Consider the following 17,742-nt stretch of genomic DNA (forward strand, 5'->3'; position numbering starts at 1 on the left):
GTCCTTTGCAACTGCAGCTTACCCACAGGCATAGTAGCTCTTTGCTCCTTCTGCGTTCTCTTCTTCAAGCATCGTAGAGCTGCGCTCTGTTTACTTCTGAGTGTTGCCCACAAAGTGCGGTGTAAAAAGAGCATTAATGAGGTTGTAGAGCTGAGTACCCAGAAGATGGCAAATGACCAGATTTAGAATTACCTGAATTTTATTCTCACAGAGTGGTGCAGTTTATTTTGGGGATCCTCAGACACATGAGCTACTGCTTTCAGTTGAGTTTGTACTGCAAATGGAGGTGCTTCAGAGGCTTATAACCTGACCACATTTGAATGAATTTCGTAATGACTTTCAAAGGCCACTCCTTATCAAATTTCTGAGGTGGGGAAGTGCCACAGCATTTGAAATAGCACTGAGCATTTTGAACACCATCAAAATTGCGCTTTTTCCCAAAGGCTGTTTTTTAAAGAGTTGAATTCGTTTGGCTGGAACAATCCAAAAAAGGTAAATTGAGATGCAAATTCAGTCTGCATGCTTTCAACCCCAGTACTTGGAGCTTAGCAAAGAAATCAAGGAGTAAACCCAAAGGTCCTGATAGGAAGCAGTAGCCAATTATTAGTTGACAGTGGTACTAGCTCTGCATATGGAGTGAGGTTTTGCAACGAGGTTTTAGTAACGATGTGTCCCAAACCTGTTGGGATATGGCTTTAAGATAGTATTTATCAGTTGTAGTGCTGATGCATCTCTGTAGCAAGGGTACGTGTGGCCTAAAACAGGCTCTCTTCCAAATGTCATTCAACAGAAGTCTAACGTTCAGAGGAGCGTTCTGGAGGACGGACTGCCGTTCCTGGAGTTCTGTGGCTCCATTGTTTACAGCTACGATGCCAGTGACTGTTCTCTTCTCTCTGAAGATATCAGGTAATAGCTCTTTCTCTGTTTCTTTGGAGTGCGTTTTTCCACTCTGAAAAGGACTTGGCTCTTCTTCCTCTCTGCTTCTCCTTGCTGATTGTGCATTTTGTGTACCCAGAGGTCAGCCAGAGAAAACCTCTGGTGGTACTGGCTTTCTTGTTGTGTGTGGCAAAGCACAGCGGTTGCAAGCACGAAGTGAAGCTGTTGCTTATGACAACAAATTATCCCTGTGGGGGATATCCCTGGCTCATGCGTAGTGAGTGGAATTTCCAAAATACATCTTTGCGCTGTGCTATATGGTTGTAGTTCAGGACTCTTCCTGGGAGATACTGTGGTTGAACCTTGCGCTCACTTGAAATGGAGTTGTGCAGTACAAGCTCTGATGCAGATTTATCTGGCATGGTGAAAATAGTTCCATGATTTCCAATGACTTAAATAGGAAATATGAACTGTATTTAAATCAAAGGTATGTGTGAATTCATAAAACCCCATGGACTGTATGTTTGAAGAAATACTAATTCATGATGCAAATGGGTTTTTCTTTTTTCTTTTCTTTTTTTTTTTCTTTTTTGGATAGCACAACTCATCTTTCTGGGAAAATAATTCAATATGAAATTTTCAGTGCAGTAGGATAAATAAAGAGCAAACCTTCAAGGGGAAATAATCTGTTCCTCCTTTTGTATCTGGTTATTTCCTGAGGCCTGCTGTACTACCATCTGCATGGAATAACATCTGCCAGAAATCAGACAGATTCGAAAAGTTTTAGGTAGCTTCTTGAAGTAGGAATTCCACCTGCTGTACAGGGTTGTATGCTGAAAACTGTCATAAAGTGGTTTCTGTGTCCCATGCATGCGAGAGGAAGAATATACTGGCTATGATTCTTGCAGACATCTTTATGTATAATGACTTAAGTCTGATATTTTAAGTACTGAAGGAAGGACAGTTAAATGTGAAGAATGTCAATGTCTTTTCAGGGGGAGTTTATCTGATGGGGCTGCTGTTGGATTTGATATTGAATGGCCGCCATCATATACTAAAGGAAAAATGGCGAAAATAGCTGTAATCCAAATATGTGTAACTGAGGAAAAATGTTACTTGTTTCACATCTCTTCCATGTCAGGTACTGTACTTCCTCTATTCCTGTTAGTCTGGGCATGAGTGAGTTACCACATTGCGTGTCATTTGGTCCGAGCTTTCGCCTTGAGCAGTAACAAATATCTCATGCTACGTTTGATAGAAAGAAAAATTCGTCTTCTCCTCCCCCTCGCTTATAATATAGGGATTTATTCGTGGAGTCTTACGTAGGGGGGTATGTCAAGAGGATCATAGCCCAACTCCTGCACTGTATGCTAGCGTATAGCTTGTTGGGTTCTGAATGATATTTTCATTTGAGGGTTAATTTTTTTTCTGTTGAAAAAAATATTTGAATACACCTCTTAAAAGAAAGTTAATTGCATGTTGCTATAATGAGGTTTATTTTGGCACAAAAAGACAAAACCTAAATTTAGATGGCTGTACTTCTTAATTTGGCTTGAATAACAAAAATGGCCAAAAATGGCCACTGTGCTGTTTGTTCTTAATATCTGCATTTTTGTGACACTGGTTTTCACAAAGAACTCTGAATACCTGGTGTGATGTAGCCGTGGGGAACGGCGGATGCTCAACAGAGTCTGAACTCATTATGGCTGTGAATAAAAGCTTGCAAATAGGAAAAATAGGAATGGGGGTAAGCTGATGCAATTTTATAACCTTTAGTTTGAATGTTAGATTGAAACGATGCCCGCGAGATGTCTCTGATTTCCCTGGGGTGTGCATGCTGAGGTATAATAGTGATAGTTTAAATGGTGGTGTTCAATCCTTTGTCATTTATAGCAAATGAAGTGGAAAACTTAATTGCCAGAGGCTATTCAATCCAGGAGGCAGAAAGGTATGAGTGCACAAAAGAGAGAGGTTTGAGGAAAGCAAGCTAAGGAAAGAGGAGACACAAAGAGCAGAAACGCTTTTGATTCTAAAGGTGAAATTATTTGTCTATTTGTTGATGTTGGATGTGGTTGTATGTGAGCCGCTACTAAGCGTGTTACAGCTGAAGATGGTGTTTCTGCCTGGGTCATTTTCTAAAACTTCCGTTCACGCCAGTGGGAGATGCACTTTGAACTGACAGAGGTATAATAAACCTTGTGCCACGAACCACAGCCAATTTCTGCTTATTATTCAGAATGCTTGGCTTACAGGACTATAAATGTTGGCAGATCTAGTCAATTGGACAGGGCTTACCATATTTTGTTGCAAGAATAAATACATATTTTTAATGTTGCTCTTAATGTGATGCATGTATAAATATAGTCCATCAACTCTTCTCTCTTCTGCCTATAGGGAGAAGTATTTTTTTTCTTGGTTGTTTTTTAGCAAGATTCTTGGCGATTTTCTATTTCTTAGTCACTGTTTCCCTTTTAAAGCTCCTTTTTTTTTTTTTTTTTTTTTAAAGGCCTGTTACTCAGATTGTAGCCTCTGTGTGGTATTGAACTAGGACCTTTGTCGTTCGTAGAGTGTTTTTTTTTTTTTTTTCTTACATGACGTGGCAGAAATGGAGCAGAAGGTCTTCCCCTGGGAAATTCCCATCCTTGAAGGTTTGCATGATGACATTCTTAAGTGAAAATCCCTCGTTCAGGAAGTTAGTTGCATATGTTATATGCCTTAATTCCCACGTGTATCCCCTCTTCAGAGGGTTCTCCAGAGTCTGTTGCAGTTGAGGTGCTTGTGGCAGTGTCATACTTCAGAGGGTCTGCCTTTTGCAGCCCCAGATTAGCGCAGTTTTATCTTTGGAATAGTAATTCTCTGACATTTGGATTTGGACCCGCAGCTTCATAGCGCACAGTACAGCTGATTGCAGTTACAGTTTCGTAAGAGTCTTTATGGCTTCTGCTGATATTCTGTACAAGCATGGAGATTATTGTGTAATGTAGAATCAGTGATTGCTGGCATATATAAATGTTGATCACCTTAGTGAAAAGGTGAAATCTGAGGTCAAAACCAACCAAGACTTTAAGTGCCTTTGTGCTTGTGAAATACTGCCCGTTTGTAGGTACTGGAATTGCATTTGGGCCTAATACAGGGTATTCAGCTGTGGGTTCCTGAAGATACATGTTTAAATAGGAAGCTGTGAGTTATAAATGCTGATGAAATAGGGGGAAAATGGCAAGCTTTCATTTTGGTATCAAGTACCTGTGGCTGTTTCTTCTTCTAGAAAACAAGATTTAAGAGCCGTGTGCTTTTATTCAATCTTGAAAACTTCAAAATACCTTTTGATCTAGGATTGCCATGAGATCAGTTTGGGCTGATTCTTATTTTTTTTGACTGACTTATTTGGGCTAGGTGGAGGATCTGGTTGCCTAATTGCATGTTTTCCGCATACTGTTTTTGGACCAGCCTAGTGCTAGCACTGAATATGTACCACAAAGTCTGTTCTCCTGATGGTTCCCCATACTTACGTTTTAAAGTATTTCCACTGAACACAGAAGGGCAATAATTTGGAATGGTTATCATATGGAAAATAGTAAAGCAATATTGCATTTGGTTTCATGTGCATCCGATTCTGTAGATTAAAATGTTTTTTGCCCTGGAGACATTGTATTTTTGTCACCTGATTTGATGATGAGTTAGACAAATGAAACGGAAGTCGTCTTTAGACTTCACATATGTTCAGACACAAAACGAACGTGCATGTTTTCAGTATATCTTTCCTACTTGTCTAGGTTGCAACCAACTGTTGTTCCAGTCACTTCAGAGTAAAAACTGAATCATATAGCCATCACAACTTTTTGGGATTTTCCTCTTTATTTAAAAAAAAAAAAAGGCTTTCTCAAGTGGTCTCATGCTAGGATTTTGTCATTTCCATTAGAATATCTGTCATCTTTCAGTGTATGGCTTCTAAAGTTTGGGCTTAATCTATTTTAGGTTTTCCCAAGGGACTCAAAAGACTGCTGGAAGATGAAACAATTAAAAAGGTTGGCGTAGGAATTGAGGGCGATCAGTGGAAGCTGATGAGTGACTTTGAAATCAAACTGAAGAGCTTTGTGGAGCTGGCTGACGCTGCTAATGAGAAAGTAAAACTTAAACCTTTTTGTTCTGGGGAGGGCTACTTGTTATTGTGCTATGTAAAAGGAAGCTTCCTTGTCTTGATAGGAGTTCAATTCTCTGAATTATTCCACAGAACATGCTTGCTATCAGAAGTATTAAAAGTTATTGGGGGGTGGAGGGGAAGCTTGAGTTTCCAAAGAACTCTCAATAAAGTCTGCAGAATTAAATGCTCTGTTATAGTGAGCCAGGTTTTTAATACAACTTTCCTTCCCCTCTCAGCTCTGTTCTCCTTTTTCGTTTAGAAGGTACAGCATTTTAAACTCGGCTGCAGATGTATTTCTTACACTTTTCAGTGACAAACTGCTAGACTGTATCAAGTCAGGGTTCCGGTTTTAATGCCGTACCTTTCCCAGCAGTGGCTGAACCTTCAGAATAAGATAAAAGAAATGCTGCAGAGGCAACGAAGGGTTGATGCCTCCTGAAGGAGTTCCCTGTTTGCTACTGCTTACCTGGCGTGGGAAGTCTGATCTTCCACGACGTCTTCCATGCAGGGCTGTTAGTCAGATGACCTAGAACCACAGAAACGTCTCTGTTTCCATGACTGCTAAGTTTGTGGTATCTGTCTTCTCATGTGGGGGTGGTTTCCATGGTCTGGCTACCTACTATTTAGAAGCTGTATTATATTTTGCCTGTCCTGAATTTCAATGTAGTTACATCTCTGTGCCTGTTTATTAGGGAAGTGGGCAAAAAGCTCATTACCTTCCAAATCGTCCTTATTGTCGTATTTCAATTGTGTCCCTCAAAGCTTTTCTGCTCTTTGTATATGCAGAATTTTTCCTTACCTATACTCAATCTCTCTGTGAACCTCCCTTTTCCTCTGTGGGTTGTTATGTGGATAATAGCGTCAGTCACATTTTCCAGGTAGAGGACGGATTTATGCAGAGGAAAAGTATTTCTCATACCTTCCTCTGTAACATGCTTCATGTATCGTGTGTAATTAAATCATGGTGGAAAAGAGAGGGATGTAAGGCATCTTCAGCATTCAGGGCAGTGCTCCCAAACTAGTGAGCCCCTTTGAGGTTTTAGTTTGCAGCGGACTGGGAGCTATAAAAACGAAATCTGTTTGTTCAAGCAATAGAGGAGGCTAGGTTTTTTTTGCAGAACTGGAGTTTCCAGAATTCACCCCTCCTTTCCCTCTTCCCCCAGCATCCAACTCCAGGATATTCTGTTGTGAAGTTGAGCAATGTAATCTGATAGCAGCTTTAAAGTCTTCTGCTAGAGAGAAAACGGACCATAAATAACCTTGAGAGTGAAGCTTGAGAGAACAAAGACTGGGATTAGATATAATGGCAAAATGGGTGGGAGGGCGGGCGGGGAAGAAGGTGGGATGGTCCTAAAATCAGCAGTTGACAAGTTTTTGAAAGCAAATTGTAAACTATGATCTCATGATGCTGCACTGCTTCATTAGGTTGACAGTTGTCCATGTTTTGCAAATACTCTTAAGTTAGAATAGTGGAGGACCATGCCTGTGAGTCTTGGATCCTTGGAATCTGAAGGAAAGTTTCCCACGCTGGTTATAAGAAAGCCAATTAGGACAACAGGCCATAGCCACTGTGAATGACACTGATGATTAGAAAAGCAACTGAAAACAGCAGTGTAGTGGGTTGATTTCTGGAGTCTTCCAGTGAACTGCTGCATAGTAGGCTGAATAACTGTTTACATGGTGTACAATTGCATGCATTATGCCTTGCACTTCGCTTCTCTGACATGCAAACGATGACAAAACAGTAATTGCAAACACGGATATTCCTCTGTTTTTATCAAATAAATTATTGGTGTTTTACATAGCCTTTTGTTATTATTTAAAAAGGCAAATAAAAAATGCTGGAGGAAGGAGGGTTTTGTGTTTAAGTTTTGTCTTTTGCTTTTATTTGTCCTGAGAGTACATTATACAGGTGCTTCCTTTTTTTTGGGTAACGTGACAATACTGTCTTGCAGTGCATGCACTCATCTGGCCCTAATATAGTCTTTCCAGCTTGACAGCATAAAGATGTCCTACAAGATTGCAGTTTTAGGGCAGGAAAGTAGAGGTTTCTAGTGGCCAAACTACCTCTTAATATGGTAAGAGCAGAATTAGGCCTGAAGAACAGTCAGTCTGAGGAACTAGTTTGTTCTGACTAATCTGGAGCGCTCTGTGCCTAATGAAGTATTAAATATGCTTTGCCGCTTTAAAGAATACATTTTGCTAAGCACAACTGCTTTCCCCTGTAAACAAGTCTTCTTTGTTTCCAGCTGAAGTGTAAGGAGATATGGAGCCTAAATGGTCTGGTAAAACACCTGTTTGGCAAGCAACTTCTGAAAGATAAGTCTGTCCGCTGTAGTAACTGGGAGGAGTTTCCACTGAATGAGAAGCAGAAACTGTATGCAGCTACAGATGCTTATGTACGTACAAGGAGAGATTGCCATTTCTTCCTTATATATAATTTCTTTTTCTAATGTGATGTTTGCTGCTGTTTTTATTGCCTTTCTGCTACAGAACGTAGTGAACATATGAATACTGTGGTCTACCATGGGTATCAGATGTTTGAAAGTAGAAATGCCACCAAATAGGCTGCTGTCCAATCCCTTCTTTGCCTTAAATGGCATTTTAGACTGTGGTGTTCAACCAGGGCTGTCAGAATATCTTTGCTGAAGATGTTACTACTTGTACCTGATTCAATGAACTCTCTCATTTACTGAAAGACTTGAAGAGGGTATTGTGTGGATGTTCTAGGTATAAAATTGAATGTAGTTGGGGGGGGGGGGGGGAAGAAATCCCATTCCGCAATAGCCCTGAGGCTACAATGAGGTCCTCTTTTCTTACTGTTGTATGGTGTTGCAAGATTTGCCTTTTTAGTGAAGTCTGTTCATGAATCGGATCTCCCGGAGGTTCTGCTGTCTCTGAACTCGTCAAGTAATGGTTAAACCAACAAGTATGCTGGAGGAGTGTCACTCCCTTTGCACTGACTTAATGCTGTCACCTCAGGGAAGTGAATTTTAATGGAGCAATGATGTGGATATTATCTGCATCTGTGTGCAATGAGCCTACACTCTTGCAGAGTGACTATTCTAAGCAGCTGTAATGCAGCTGACACGTGGATTGGTTTGTTTGTTTTCGTTTCTTCGGTTCTCTTGTCTGCAGATGCTTACTGTAACTTGTTAGCGCGCTCAGATGTGTTCTCTCCAGGCTTTTTTGGCTGTCTCTTTATAAGCTTCTTGGGATCGAAAATCCAGTCTCCTCGGCTCCTGTTAACTATGATAAGTGAAATAAAATTAATAAGGATCATTCAAGAAACATAACCTTATTCAGTGGTTAACACAACAGAACCACAGTTTGACTTACCAGGAAGAGTAACTATTACAGTTCTGTATGAATTTTTGTAGCTCTGTAGAAGTCTCTGCTGTTTTCATAATTTTGGAAAGAGGTAAGTTTTCCTGCAGTTCTGTGCCCTGTGAAGGGGTTTACTAATGTGCAGCTGAGTGCTGTCTGCTTACTGGGAGAAAACGCTTCTCTATGGCAGCCCTTGAATACAGCACTCTGTCTCTTCTCCCCTCATGGTTTTATTTCTGTGATCAGATCAGATAGGTAACACTGCCCCACTTTTCCTCCTGCGTTTTCTTCTGTGGCTCTGAAAACACTGCATGTTTCTCTTCCAGATAATTGTTCAGCCGTGGAGGGTTAGCTCATCTGAGGGCGTAGAACCCAAACCAGTGCAGAATGGGGCCTCTTGTCCTCAGAGCTGCCTGGTGCGGCTGCTCTAGTCAGCTTTTTCCTGGCCATATTGGCTTCCTGCTACGCTCTGTTCACCTGGCCTGCCTTTTGGAGCCTCACAGGAAAGCACGGGGGAGTAACTTGTTTCTCCTTCCTCTTTAAGATGCTTTGATTAACATGTGTAGCCTAATTAGCACATTCCTGGCTTCAGGCTGCTTTCTCCTGTTAGAACTTGTTATTCATATCAAGGGAAATATTAAACACACAGCATCTATCTTGGTAGATTCATAAGTATTCTCTTGGAGCATTACATAAAATCCGAATGATACGGAACAGATGGTGAGATGGGGAATGGAGTACTTAGAGCTCTCTATTAGCAGCTAATGTTATAAGATAACAATCTAGTCATAAGAATATCTGCTATGGTTTGGACCTCAGGACAGGACTTCCCCTTTGTGAAACGTTCTGTGAAATGTTACGTGGTTGTGATTGCTCTGTCGCAGTGCTTTGTTATTTGCAGTTGTATGGTGTGGCCTAAGAATGCCTTATGTAGGGTAATCATAAGGAATTCATGCCATGGCTTGCTGAACTAATTCTTGGCTTCCTTTTGTTTAGTCTTTAAACCTCTATGTGGTTTCTGCATAGAGTACTGATCACTGAATTGTGTTTGCTTTCCTCTGCAGGCTGGCTTCATCATTTATCAAAAACTGAAAAACATGAATAGCAGTGACCAGAAAATATTTAGTTTAAGACGAGGTAAATTACATATTCAAGCATAAGGAATTTATTCAATGTACAACTGAACGTTCAGTTTTCCTCTTAAGTTTTTTTCCATGGTATCCTTGTGTCGGGATTGTGTCTGACTTATTGGGGATAAGAGACAGCTTCCAGAGAGAGCAGACAGTAAAAGCTCTTAAATGACCTGTGTTACCATACTGTGCAACCCTTTTCCACAGTGATGTGGGAATGCAGTGTGTGTGCTATTTTCCTGCTGTATGAAGAGATGGAATGAGAGCAGGCATCCTTACTAGCTCGTTAATGAGATCGCTTCAGTGAGTTAATATAAATTCTGCTGATCCAGGGACCAAAGTCTAGTTTAAGATGGAAAAAGTACTTGTTACTTACTAAGGTTGTTTGTTTTTGAGGCATGCAAAGAGGTCCCAGATTTTTTTTCAGAGCAGCTCAGCTTTATTTACTTGATTAGAAATAGTGACTCTGAAACCTTGGTTTTACTTCTCAGTTACATGCTTCATCAGGGAAGCTGAGTGTTGTGTGTAGTATATGGTTTAAAAAGAAAACTTTTTTCTTTGTGTTGTGCTGGCTGCCTCTTCCTTTTCTCTCAAAGACTGCTGTCATGCTGAAAGCTACAGCAGTAATTATTTTTTCCCGAGAACAGGGCTCGGGAGTTGACTTTGCACTAAATTTCTGGATTCTTTTCTTACTGCAACAGTCCTGAAATGCACAGGACTTGCTCTTGGATAGGAGTTGGTGATCTGCGGTGATCTGCAAGCCCCACAGGTGAACGAACAAAAACAACAAACAAACTTACTTCTCATTCTCTAATGACCTACATGAGAAAAGATCATGTTGTCTCTGAAGTGCTGTTACTTAGCTGCTCCCAGGGGCTCGAGAGGAAGGGGCTCAATGGGAAAGAACGGGAGAGGAGCACAGTCGGTGCAGCCTGAAGAGTATCAATGTAGGACTGCAAAGTTGGCTCTGTGCTAATATCTGTGTAGTCATACTGTGCATCACTTCTATCTCAGCTCCTTTTGGACTGAAAGTTGCAAGTAGGGTTTCATTGTTTAGGAAGCTGATACAAACTAGATTTTTTTTTTTTTTTCCCAAACCTTGCATTGAAGTTCAGGAAGGTGGTTGATGTAGTCAGATTATTGAATTTCCATCACTGGGATGGTAGTTTCTGATTGTGTAAATGAAACTTCTTGAACAATTTGAACTCTGCTCCAATACATATCTGGGGGTTGGACTAGATGATCTCCAGAGGTCTCTTCCAACCTCAGCCATTCTGTGATCATTTCTGCACACGCTGGAAGAGGGTAAACAGCATAAGTCTGTTTTCTAGCCTTTATCTGAAGGCTGGGATGGGGAAAGTGTCAGGGAGGGGATTAAAAAAAAAAGATTTGAAGATAGATGGGGATGGTAGTTAAGGTTTAAGTGGAGTACAAGGAACTTAGTTTTCACATAACACTGTGTGTGTATGTGAACTTGTGCACGCATGCTGTTGCAAAAGTGAAGGGTACGAGTGGATTTAAAAAGCCATTAGACCAAGTCACAGAGGAAAGTTTAGAAAGGCTAGTCAGCATGCAGGCTTCAGCATGCTCTGCTGCTGCTTTCTGGAAGCTGGAGGATATACTGGGGAAGGATCCCTTTAAAGTGGTCCTGTTCTCTATTGTCTTTCCCTAAGTGTAAGTAACAGGCCACTGGAAGAGATGCAGCACTGAAACAGATGGAAATTTGATCTGATTCAGAATGCTTGATGTAAAGCACTGAGGAAGCTGATCCATCAGATGTAGATCTTATGGAAGTGCAGTTATTGGAAAGGTTCCTTGAATGGAGCTTTTCTGAGTACGGATGTTAAACTCAAATTATTGTCAAGTAACTCTGCGGCACCTCTTATAGATGAGATGCTGTCAGATGATGTGAAGGAGCGTTTGACTTCTCTAGCTGAAGAGATGGTGGATCTGGCTACTCATATCCCTGGCTCTTCTGGACAACTTGGAAACTTGCAGAGGTGGTGTGTTTTTTTTTTTTTTTTTTGGTCACCTATCAGTGTTTTGCGTTATTATTGTCTGCTGAGGTATGACACAACACAGTGTATTTGTGTTAACAGCTATCTGTGTTACTTCTGCACCCTTATTTAAAAAACAAGAAAGCAAAGCTCACTCATGGGAAAATGTTGCCTTTATATCTAGATGTGGTAAATATAGGTTTTTCTTCTGACCTAGTTGCAGTGGATTTGAAGTTGAACTTTGCTAGATCCATTACTTCTTGCTGAAACGCTCAGTAAGACCTACTTCCCCAGGTATTCAGGACTCTCATGTAACTAATTTCATCAAGTATCTAGACTTCTAGTAAGTGTGGGAGCAATACCATGGACAGTGTCTTTGGAGAATCTTTGTAGCTTTTCTTCAGTCTCAGAGAGATTGGATTTGTGTTCTGATGGAAAGCAAGCTGCAGCTGAGTGACAAGCCTTTGTATATGAGATTTGGGAGAAATCTATCTGGAGAAGCTGAGTACCTTAGAATTCTCAGTTTTATTTGGGGATAAGATGTATGCAGAAATACTTTGTTGTTTTGATTTAACTTTGCTATTTTACCTTCCAGAGCTGCAGAAATATTAGCTGATATATCCGAAAATGTAAATGCTTTAAGAAGCACGCTATTTGGTTCCAGCTCCGCTTCTGTATTGGAGAGGAGCTGTGGTGCAGCTCCAACAAAACTTGAAGCAGAGTCCACAGATGTTGAAGCAGAAAAAGCTGAAACATCTGAATTTCCTAAAAAACTTCAAGGTGACTTCAACATCTGCTCAGATGCTACGTTAGCTGGCTTCTGGAAGGGAGACGGTAACGAAGGAGAAGCAGAGAGTGATAATGCTGAGAAGAAAGATGGGGCTGCAGCAGCTGGTTCTGAGGACAGAGCGGACAGAGATGACTTCATGTCACTAGACGTTACCGAGCACGAACTACAGATGTTGGAGCATCAGGCTGCAAAAGAATTTCTAAATGAAGCTATGCCTGAGGTAATGAGAAAAGCCCTTGTAAAACATAAACACTCACCAGAGGAATTGATCTCATCCTTAATTTCCCATGGGATTTTAAAAGGGTGTCTTGCTGAGAGGAAAAATGAAGGCAAGCTAGAGAAAGGGCTTGGAGTCTGTAAAGTACTCATGGAGGTAGTCTAACACTGAGCTGTTCTTCAGACGCCCTGTTGGGAGAACTAGTACTGAATACAGAAACTCGAGATACTCTGACTAGTTTTACTCTTTCAATTGTTAATACGCTTATGGTAAGAAATTCCTGCAGTATGAGGACAAATGCTGCAGTCAAAAACACCTCCAACTTGATCATGAATAGAAAGCAGATCTTTATCTAAGGGGTCTGTAAATTGCAGTCCTTCTGTTGACTGCTGAATGTGGAGTGATGCTTTTTACATCAAACTGTAATTTCCTTATGTGCCAAGTATTTCCCACGTTTGGCAATTCTAGTTTTGTTTTCTTATCGCAGGGCTTGTGTTCTAATATTTTTCCAGATGTGTTTCACTATGGGCAGGCATCAGAGCTGAGTGTTGGGCTGAGTTATTTTCAATAAGAGTTAAAAGTGTACAGAAATAGTTGATAGCAGGTAAGAAGGTTGAGCAAAATGGGAATGGCTTTCATGATAGGAAAAAACATGTATGTTTTTTTTTTTTTTCCTAGGAGGCATCTTCCACAGATAATGAACAAAATATTTCCTATGTAATTGAAAGTGATGAAGAACTGGAGATGGAGATGCTTAAAGTGAGTGCCTTTGGGTTTGTTCTTGGGTCATAGTGGCATACGGCCTTGTTAAGGGGAGGAGGGAACAAAGCAAAGGGGGTTGCTTATGAAAGGCATACAGAAGTCAGGTGAATGTGGATACCTAAAGATTTCAAGTTACCAGTGTTAGGCCTCAATATCCCACCTATCCTGCCACATCTTTACTGTACCAGCTTGGACTTTTCCTTCCACCTGTTCTGCATTTGTGTAGATCATCGTTCACCAGCTGGTTTGCTCTAAGTATCACACTTTCAAACCCTTGCCTGAGGGTTTGAGCTGAGAAGGCAGCTTGTGTACTGTGGATGCTGCTCACCTGGGCTGTAGGTCAAACAAATTGCTTCATAGCCATGTGTTTTGCAGGGCTCAGTTCTTTGGTATTTTTACTGGTGTAATTTTTTTTTTTTCCTAAAAAGGAAAGATTCTGTCTCACTTGTCTTTATCCTTGCTTTGCTCCGATCCTGCAGAGTGTGTGTTTATTTCAAATGACATGTCTGAACAGTTCCATTATGGCAGTCACAAGTATTGATGTGCCCATACACATGTAGAGATTGCATGTGTCGCTTACAGCTGAATAAGAAGCAAAATACAAAAGGTCAGGGGGAAAGTGTTGTGTTTCCTTCTAGGGAGGGGCCAGGTCTGTCTTAGAGGGATCTCAGTGCTGCATGTCCATCTCCGAGAAACACAGTTTTGGTTTAAAAAGCTAATTTGAATAGGAGAAGCTTAAATGTTCCTTGGAGTGCCATGTTGGAGAAACACCGAGTATAACATGACATTGGGATCCTATTCTTTCCATTTTTTTTTTGTGCAGCTAGCCTCAAAGTCACTTCTGTATGAAACTTCTGTCTTCTCAACCAAAAGAGAAAACTTCTACTACTAAAAGTTCTGTTACTGTGATTTTTCTTTGTGCTGTGCACTGACAGATCTGAGCTATGCCATAACTGAATTAAATCATGTGCCACTGTGTCATGTTACCTCAAACATGCATTGTATCTACCCTTTTGTGCTCTGAATTAACTTTTGCCTTAATTCTCAGTCTTTAGCAGATGTAGACAATTCTAAAGTGGTTTTGGCTGAGAGAGAGTCCGATAAAACTGGGAAAACCTCTGACACGGAGTTGAACCTTGCTCCAGATGGTGATGAAGATGAACGCATTGAGGAGGAAGAAGAAGAAAGTTGGGGTATGTTTTAAATTATAATGCAATAATGCATGGATTAAATCAAAAATAATAATGTACTGTCTTTAGAAGCAGATGTGGAGGCACAGTGACATGTTGTACTTGGTTTGTTGAAGCGGAAAGTAAAAGATGATCCTGATTTCAAAAGGAGCACCTGTTGATGTGTTAAGATCAAAACTTAAAGCTAAAGGTGTCCTTGGCTAAATACTGTTGATTTCTGCCATGATCAGTAGGCATTATGTATACTTGATGCGAGTGAAAGTGATTTTTGGGATGCTGAGGTCATGCAGAATAGAGGAGATCTATTCAGAATACAGCATAGGAGAAGACGCTAATCGCACTGCGCGTTTTCTTCTGTGGTGTCACCACTACTGCTCCTTCCCTTGGTAGGACTTCTGGGAAATTCTGGCTTGGGGGTGATCTTGACCTAATACTTTAGAACTGGCCGTGTGGATATAAATCAAATGGGAGAGCAGACTGGAATGTGAAGCGAAGTACACCTTAGTTTGTTTCAGCCCTTGCTGCCCGATAGCCTCCTTCACCAGTGGTACAGGTTACACCCTGGACCCTATTACTAAAAGTAACAGTCAAGAGAAGAGCCACTTGATTATTCATTCCATCCAGAACGTAGACTGCTGGATAGGGACAGATCAGTTCAACTTTGTTAGCTTCATTCCTTTAAACAGTTGCCTGACAGGCTGTTACAGGAAACGTGTGCTTGCCCAGCAGACAAACTAGATGGAAATTTAATGGTTTCCACTGCTTTTCACTGAATGCGAATTGTAAATTTAAGTGAAGTTATTCAAGAAATATGTTTCCTTTAATGATTCCCTGATCTTGCTGTGAACTTGTGTGTCCTTTTTGGACCACAATTTTGCAAGCAACTTATTGTCGGGTATTGATCAGCATAACTTTACTAAGGTTTTAAAAGGTGCTATTAGTGAAACATCTCTATTACCTCTTCTGAACGTGTTCCAAGTAATGCAGCTGAACATCACAGTATCTACTGCTTTGTTACCTCATTAATGAAGCCATATGTTCCCTTCATGTAGGGTGTCTCAGGAGCCTGTCTGCTTTTTTTAATCCTTAATTTCAGCTCATAAATGTCCTTAAAATTCGATATACCTCTTTTTACTGAAGTTGCCCAAATCGTAGGCCCTGGGCTTTACTAACCATAAGCAGCCTGTTGTCTTTCAAGCCGTTGCTGCTGCTTTTTAAAATTCAGTTGCAGATGGGTTGTTTTGTTTTTCCTCATTTCCCCCTTAAGATCCATTGCTGCCAGTACCTACTGAAAGCCAAGTCGCATGTCTGAAGACATACTTTGGGCATTCCTCTTTTAAACCGTAAGTATCTCTTCAGTTAAACTGTACGCTCTGGGCTTCAGTTTCTTTCCCTTGTTTCAACTGGAATGACTCTTTTATTACTCTTTATTTAAAACCCACTAACAAACTTGGACCTGTGCAGAAGCCTTGGAAAAGGAAAATCTGCCATTGCCAGAATAAGGTATTGAAATAAAACTTGCAGAGAATGAATTTCTTGACTCTCCTGATGGCACGACTCGTGTGATCAAAGCTTTGATCAGATCGTGTACCAGATCTATGGTCAGAGAGCAACATTTGGAGAAAAGCTGTTTTAAGGGAGAAAGTAACTTTTTAATTCACTGTACTTTCTTATGGACATCTGTGAGATCATAAAAGGATCCAAACTGTGTTTGGTGACACCAAGGTCCTCTTTAGAATTTATTATGTTGATGATGACTATAGTTCTCAGTGTTTGCATGTCAGCTCATTGAAGTATGAGAGACTTTGTTTGTTTTGTGGACTTCTGTGAATGATTGCATCAAATGTTGCTTGTGTTACTTTTGTTGAGAAATGCCACTGTAACATCAGCAGGACTTCCTGTGCTATGGTAAGCAGTGTTTGGCTGGATGCAACATGAAAATCCTTCTGGCTAGCCAATACAGTTTCCTCTCTTTTCTTTAACTTTAATTCTGTGAGACTCCATATCTGATTGAATTTACACGTTGTATGTGTGGTGACAAAAAATAAGATTCCCCTTTAATTTAAAGGGTCCAGTGGAAAGTGATCAGTTCTGTTTTAAAAGACAGAAGAGATAATCTTGTTGTCATGGCAACTGGTAAGTAACCTTTAAGTCCATGCTTAAGAAGATATGTGAAATCTTTTCCTTGCTGGGGAACGCAGGATTTTGAAACTTGGAGACAGCCTGCTTGGATCCTGGGGCGGAGTGCGCAGGACTCGCCTCTCCCTCTCCAGACTGGGCAAGTCTCAGCCTGCTATGCTGCTTGCATTTCTGCCCCAGTCTTCACCACTGACCTGGGGGTGGGGAGGGGCCTTGAATGGATGCAGGCCATGCTTGTCTCGCATCTCTTTGTCCCTCTGTTGAAGGAACAAATTCTTTTAGGGCTCAACATGATGTAAACATTGTCTTACATAGCTGCACTGAGTGACAGAAAGCATGATGCTTTAATTCATGCTTTGTTGTTATGTTTTTCTTAAGGCTATGGGAAAAGTTTGTGCTACCAGTTTCCCCCTGTTTACACTGGATATACTGGAATTGTCATCTGTCCTCTTATTTCTTTGATGGAGGACCAAGTGCTGCAGCTGAGGTAAGTAACGCGGTAGTAACAGGCTACTGCTGTATTTCCTGTGGAAACCCACAGATTCTGCCTGTGGCCTTTGTTGGTGTTTAGGGCCGCAGCTTCACACAGCAAGCAGTTTGTGTGTCAGCCGTAAAACGTACGTTTCTCAAGAAACAAATGTAATCTGTGTAAATAGTCTCAAGAACGCTACATTCACCAACTAGATAAGCCGAAGGCTGAATTTGCAAAGGATCTCTGATGGCGAGTGGTTCATGAAGTGGGTCATCCTCAATTACTGCCTGATCCGCAGGCCCTTTTCTGCTCAGATCAGACAGATGCAGCAAATGCAGTGAAAATTTCACAGGCCGTTCCAGCTTGTGAGAGTTATCTTAAAACTTGCTAGGGTATCCCTTGCATCTGAACAGTAGTATCTGAACAACATAGAGCTGGAGGCTGTGGGCACTTCAGATCAAGGTTATGGCACAGGATTTTTAAGATGAACGGTGGAGATCTCCTATCACTTAGCCTCTTTTCTTTTTCCAAGTTATGGAGATCTCATGTGGGAATTGCTGGATGTCCCTGAATCACTCTTATACAAGCAGTCATAGGTGTGACCAGAATACTCCCTTTTATGATTTTAATATCTGTTAGTGCTCTCTGTGTTTGTACCTGTTTGCTATTGTAACAGCTATTCAGTTTGGATATATTCCATC

The 17,742-nt window shown here is 40.9% G+C and overlaps 1 protein-coding gene and 1 long non-coding RNA gene across 23 annotated transcripts in view; one reads left to right on the top strand and one right to left on the bottom strand.

Annotated features, from left to right (window-relative positions):
• Positions 1 to 17,742, top strand: part of WRN (WRN RecQ like helicase) — a 49,121-nt gene that overhangs the window by 2,959 nt on the left and 28,420 nt on the right. For 15 of the 22 annotated variants that reach the window (XR_011140764.1, XM_068941232.1, XM_068941225.1 and 12 more), the window contains exons 3-14: positions 791 to 906; positions 1,872 to 2,017; positions 4,852 to 5,000; positions 7,267 to 7,416; positions 9,409 to 9,481; positions 11,363 to 11,474; positions 12,067 to 12,481; positions 13,157 to 13,237; positions 14,289 to 14,433; positions 15,698 to 15,773; positions 16,499 to 16,566; positions 16,948 to 17,056. Coding sequence is in view for 21 of the 22 variants with exons in the window: in XM_068941232.1 (XP_068797333.1) it covers positions 791 to 906; positions 1,872 to 2,017; positions 4,852 to 5,000; positions 7,267 to 7,416; positions 9,409 to 9,481; positions 11,363 to 11,474; positions 12,067 to 12,481; positions 13,157 to 13,237; positions 14,289 to 14,433; positions 15,698 to 15,773; positions 16,499 to 16,566; positions 16,948 to 17,056 (1,640 nt within the window). In the remaining variant the exon portion in view is untranslated. Of the gene's footprint in view, positions 1 to 790; positions 907 to 1,871; positions 2,018 to 4,851; positions 5,001 to 7,266; positions 7,417 to 9,408; positions 9,482 to 11,362; positions 11,475 to 12,066; positions 12,482 to 13,156; positions 13,238 to 14,288; positions 14,434 to 15,697; positions 15,774 to 16,498; positions 16,567 to 16,947; positions 17,057 to 17,742 lie in introns of those variants that run through there. The other 7 variants (XM_068941238.1, XM_068941234.1, XM_068941235.1 and 4 more) reach the window with 3 other exon arrangements.
• LOC138067107 (uncharacterized) overlaps positions 7,425 to 17,742 on the bottom strand; it is a 37,787-nt gene continuing 27,469 nt past the window's right edge. Inside the window, exon 4 of the long non-coding RNA XR_011140765.1 lies at positions 7,425 to 8,266. This is a non-coding gene — a long non-coding RNA (uncharacterized lncRNA). The remainder of the gene's footprint in view (positions 8,267 to 17,742) is intronic.

The sequence above is a fragment of the Struthio camelus genome, chromosome 4 (genome assembly GCF_040807025.1).
Source record: "Struthio camelus isolate bStrCam1 chromosome 4, bStrCam1.hap1, whole genome shotgun sequence".
Taxonomy (NCBI): Eukaryota; Metazoa; Chordata; class Aves; order Struthioniformes; family Struthionidae; genus Struthio; species Struthio camelus.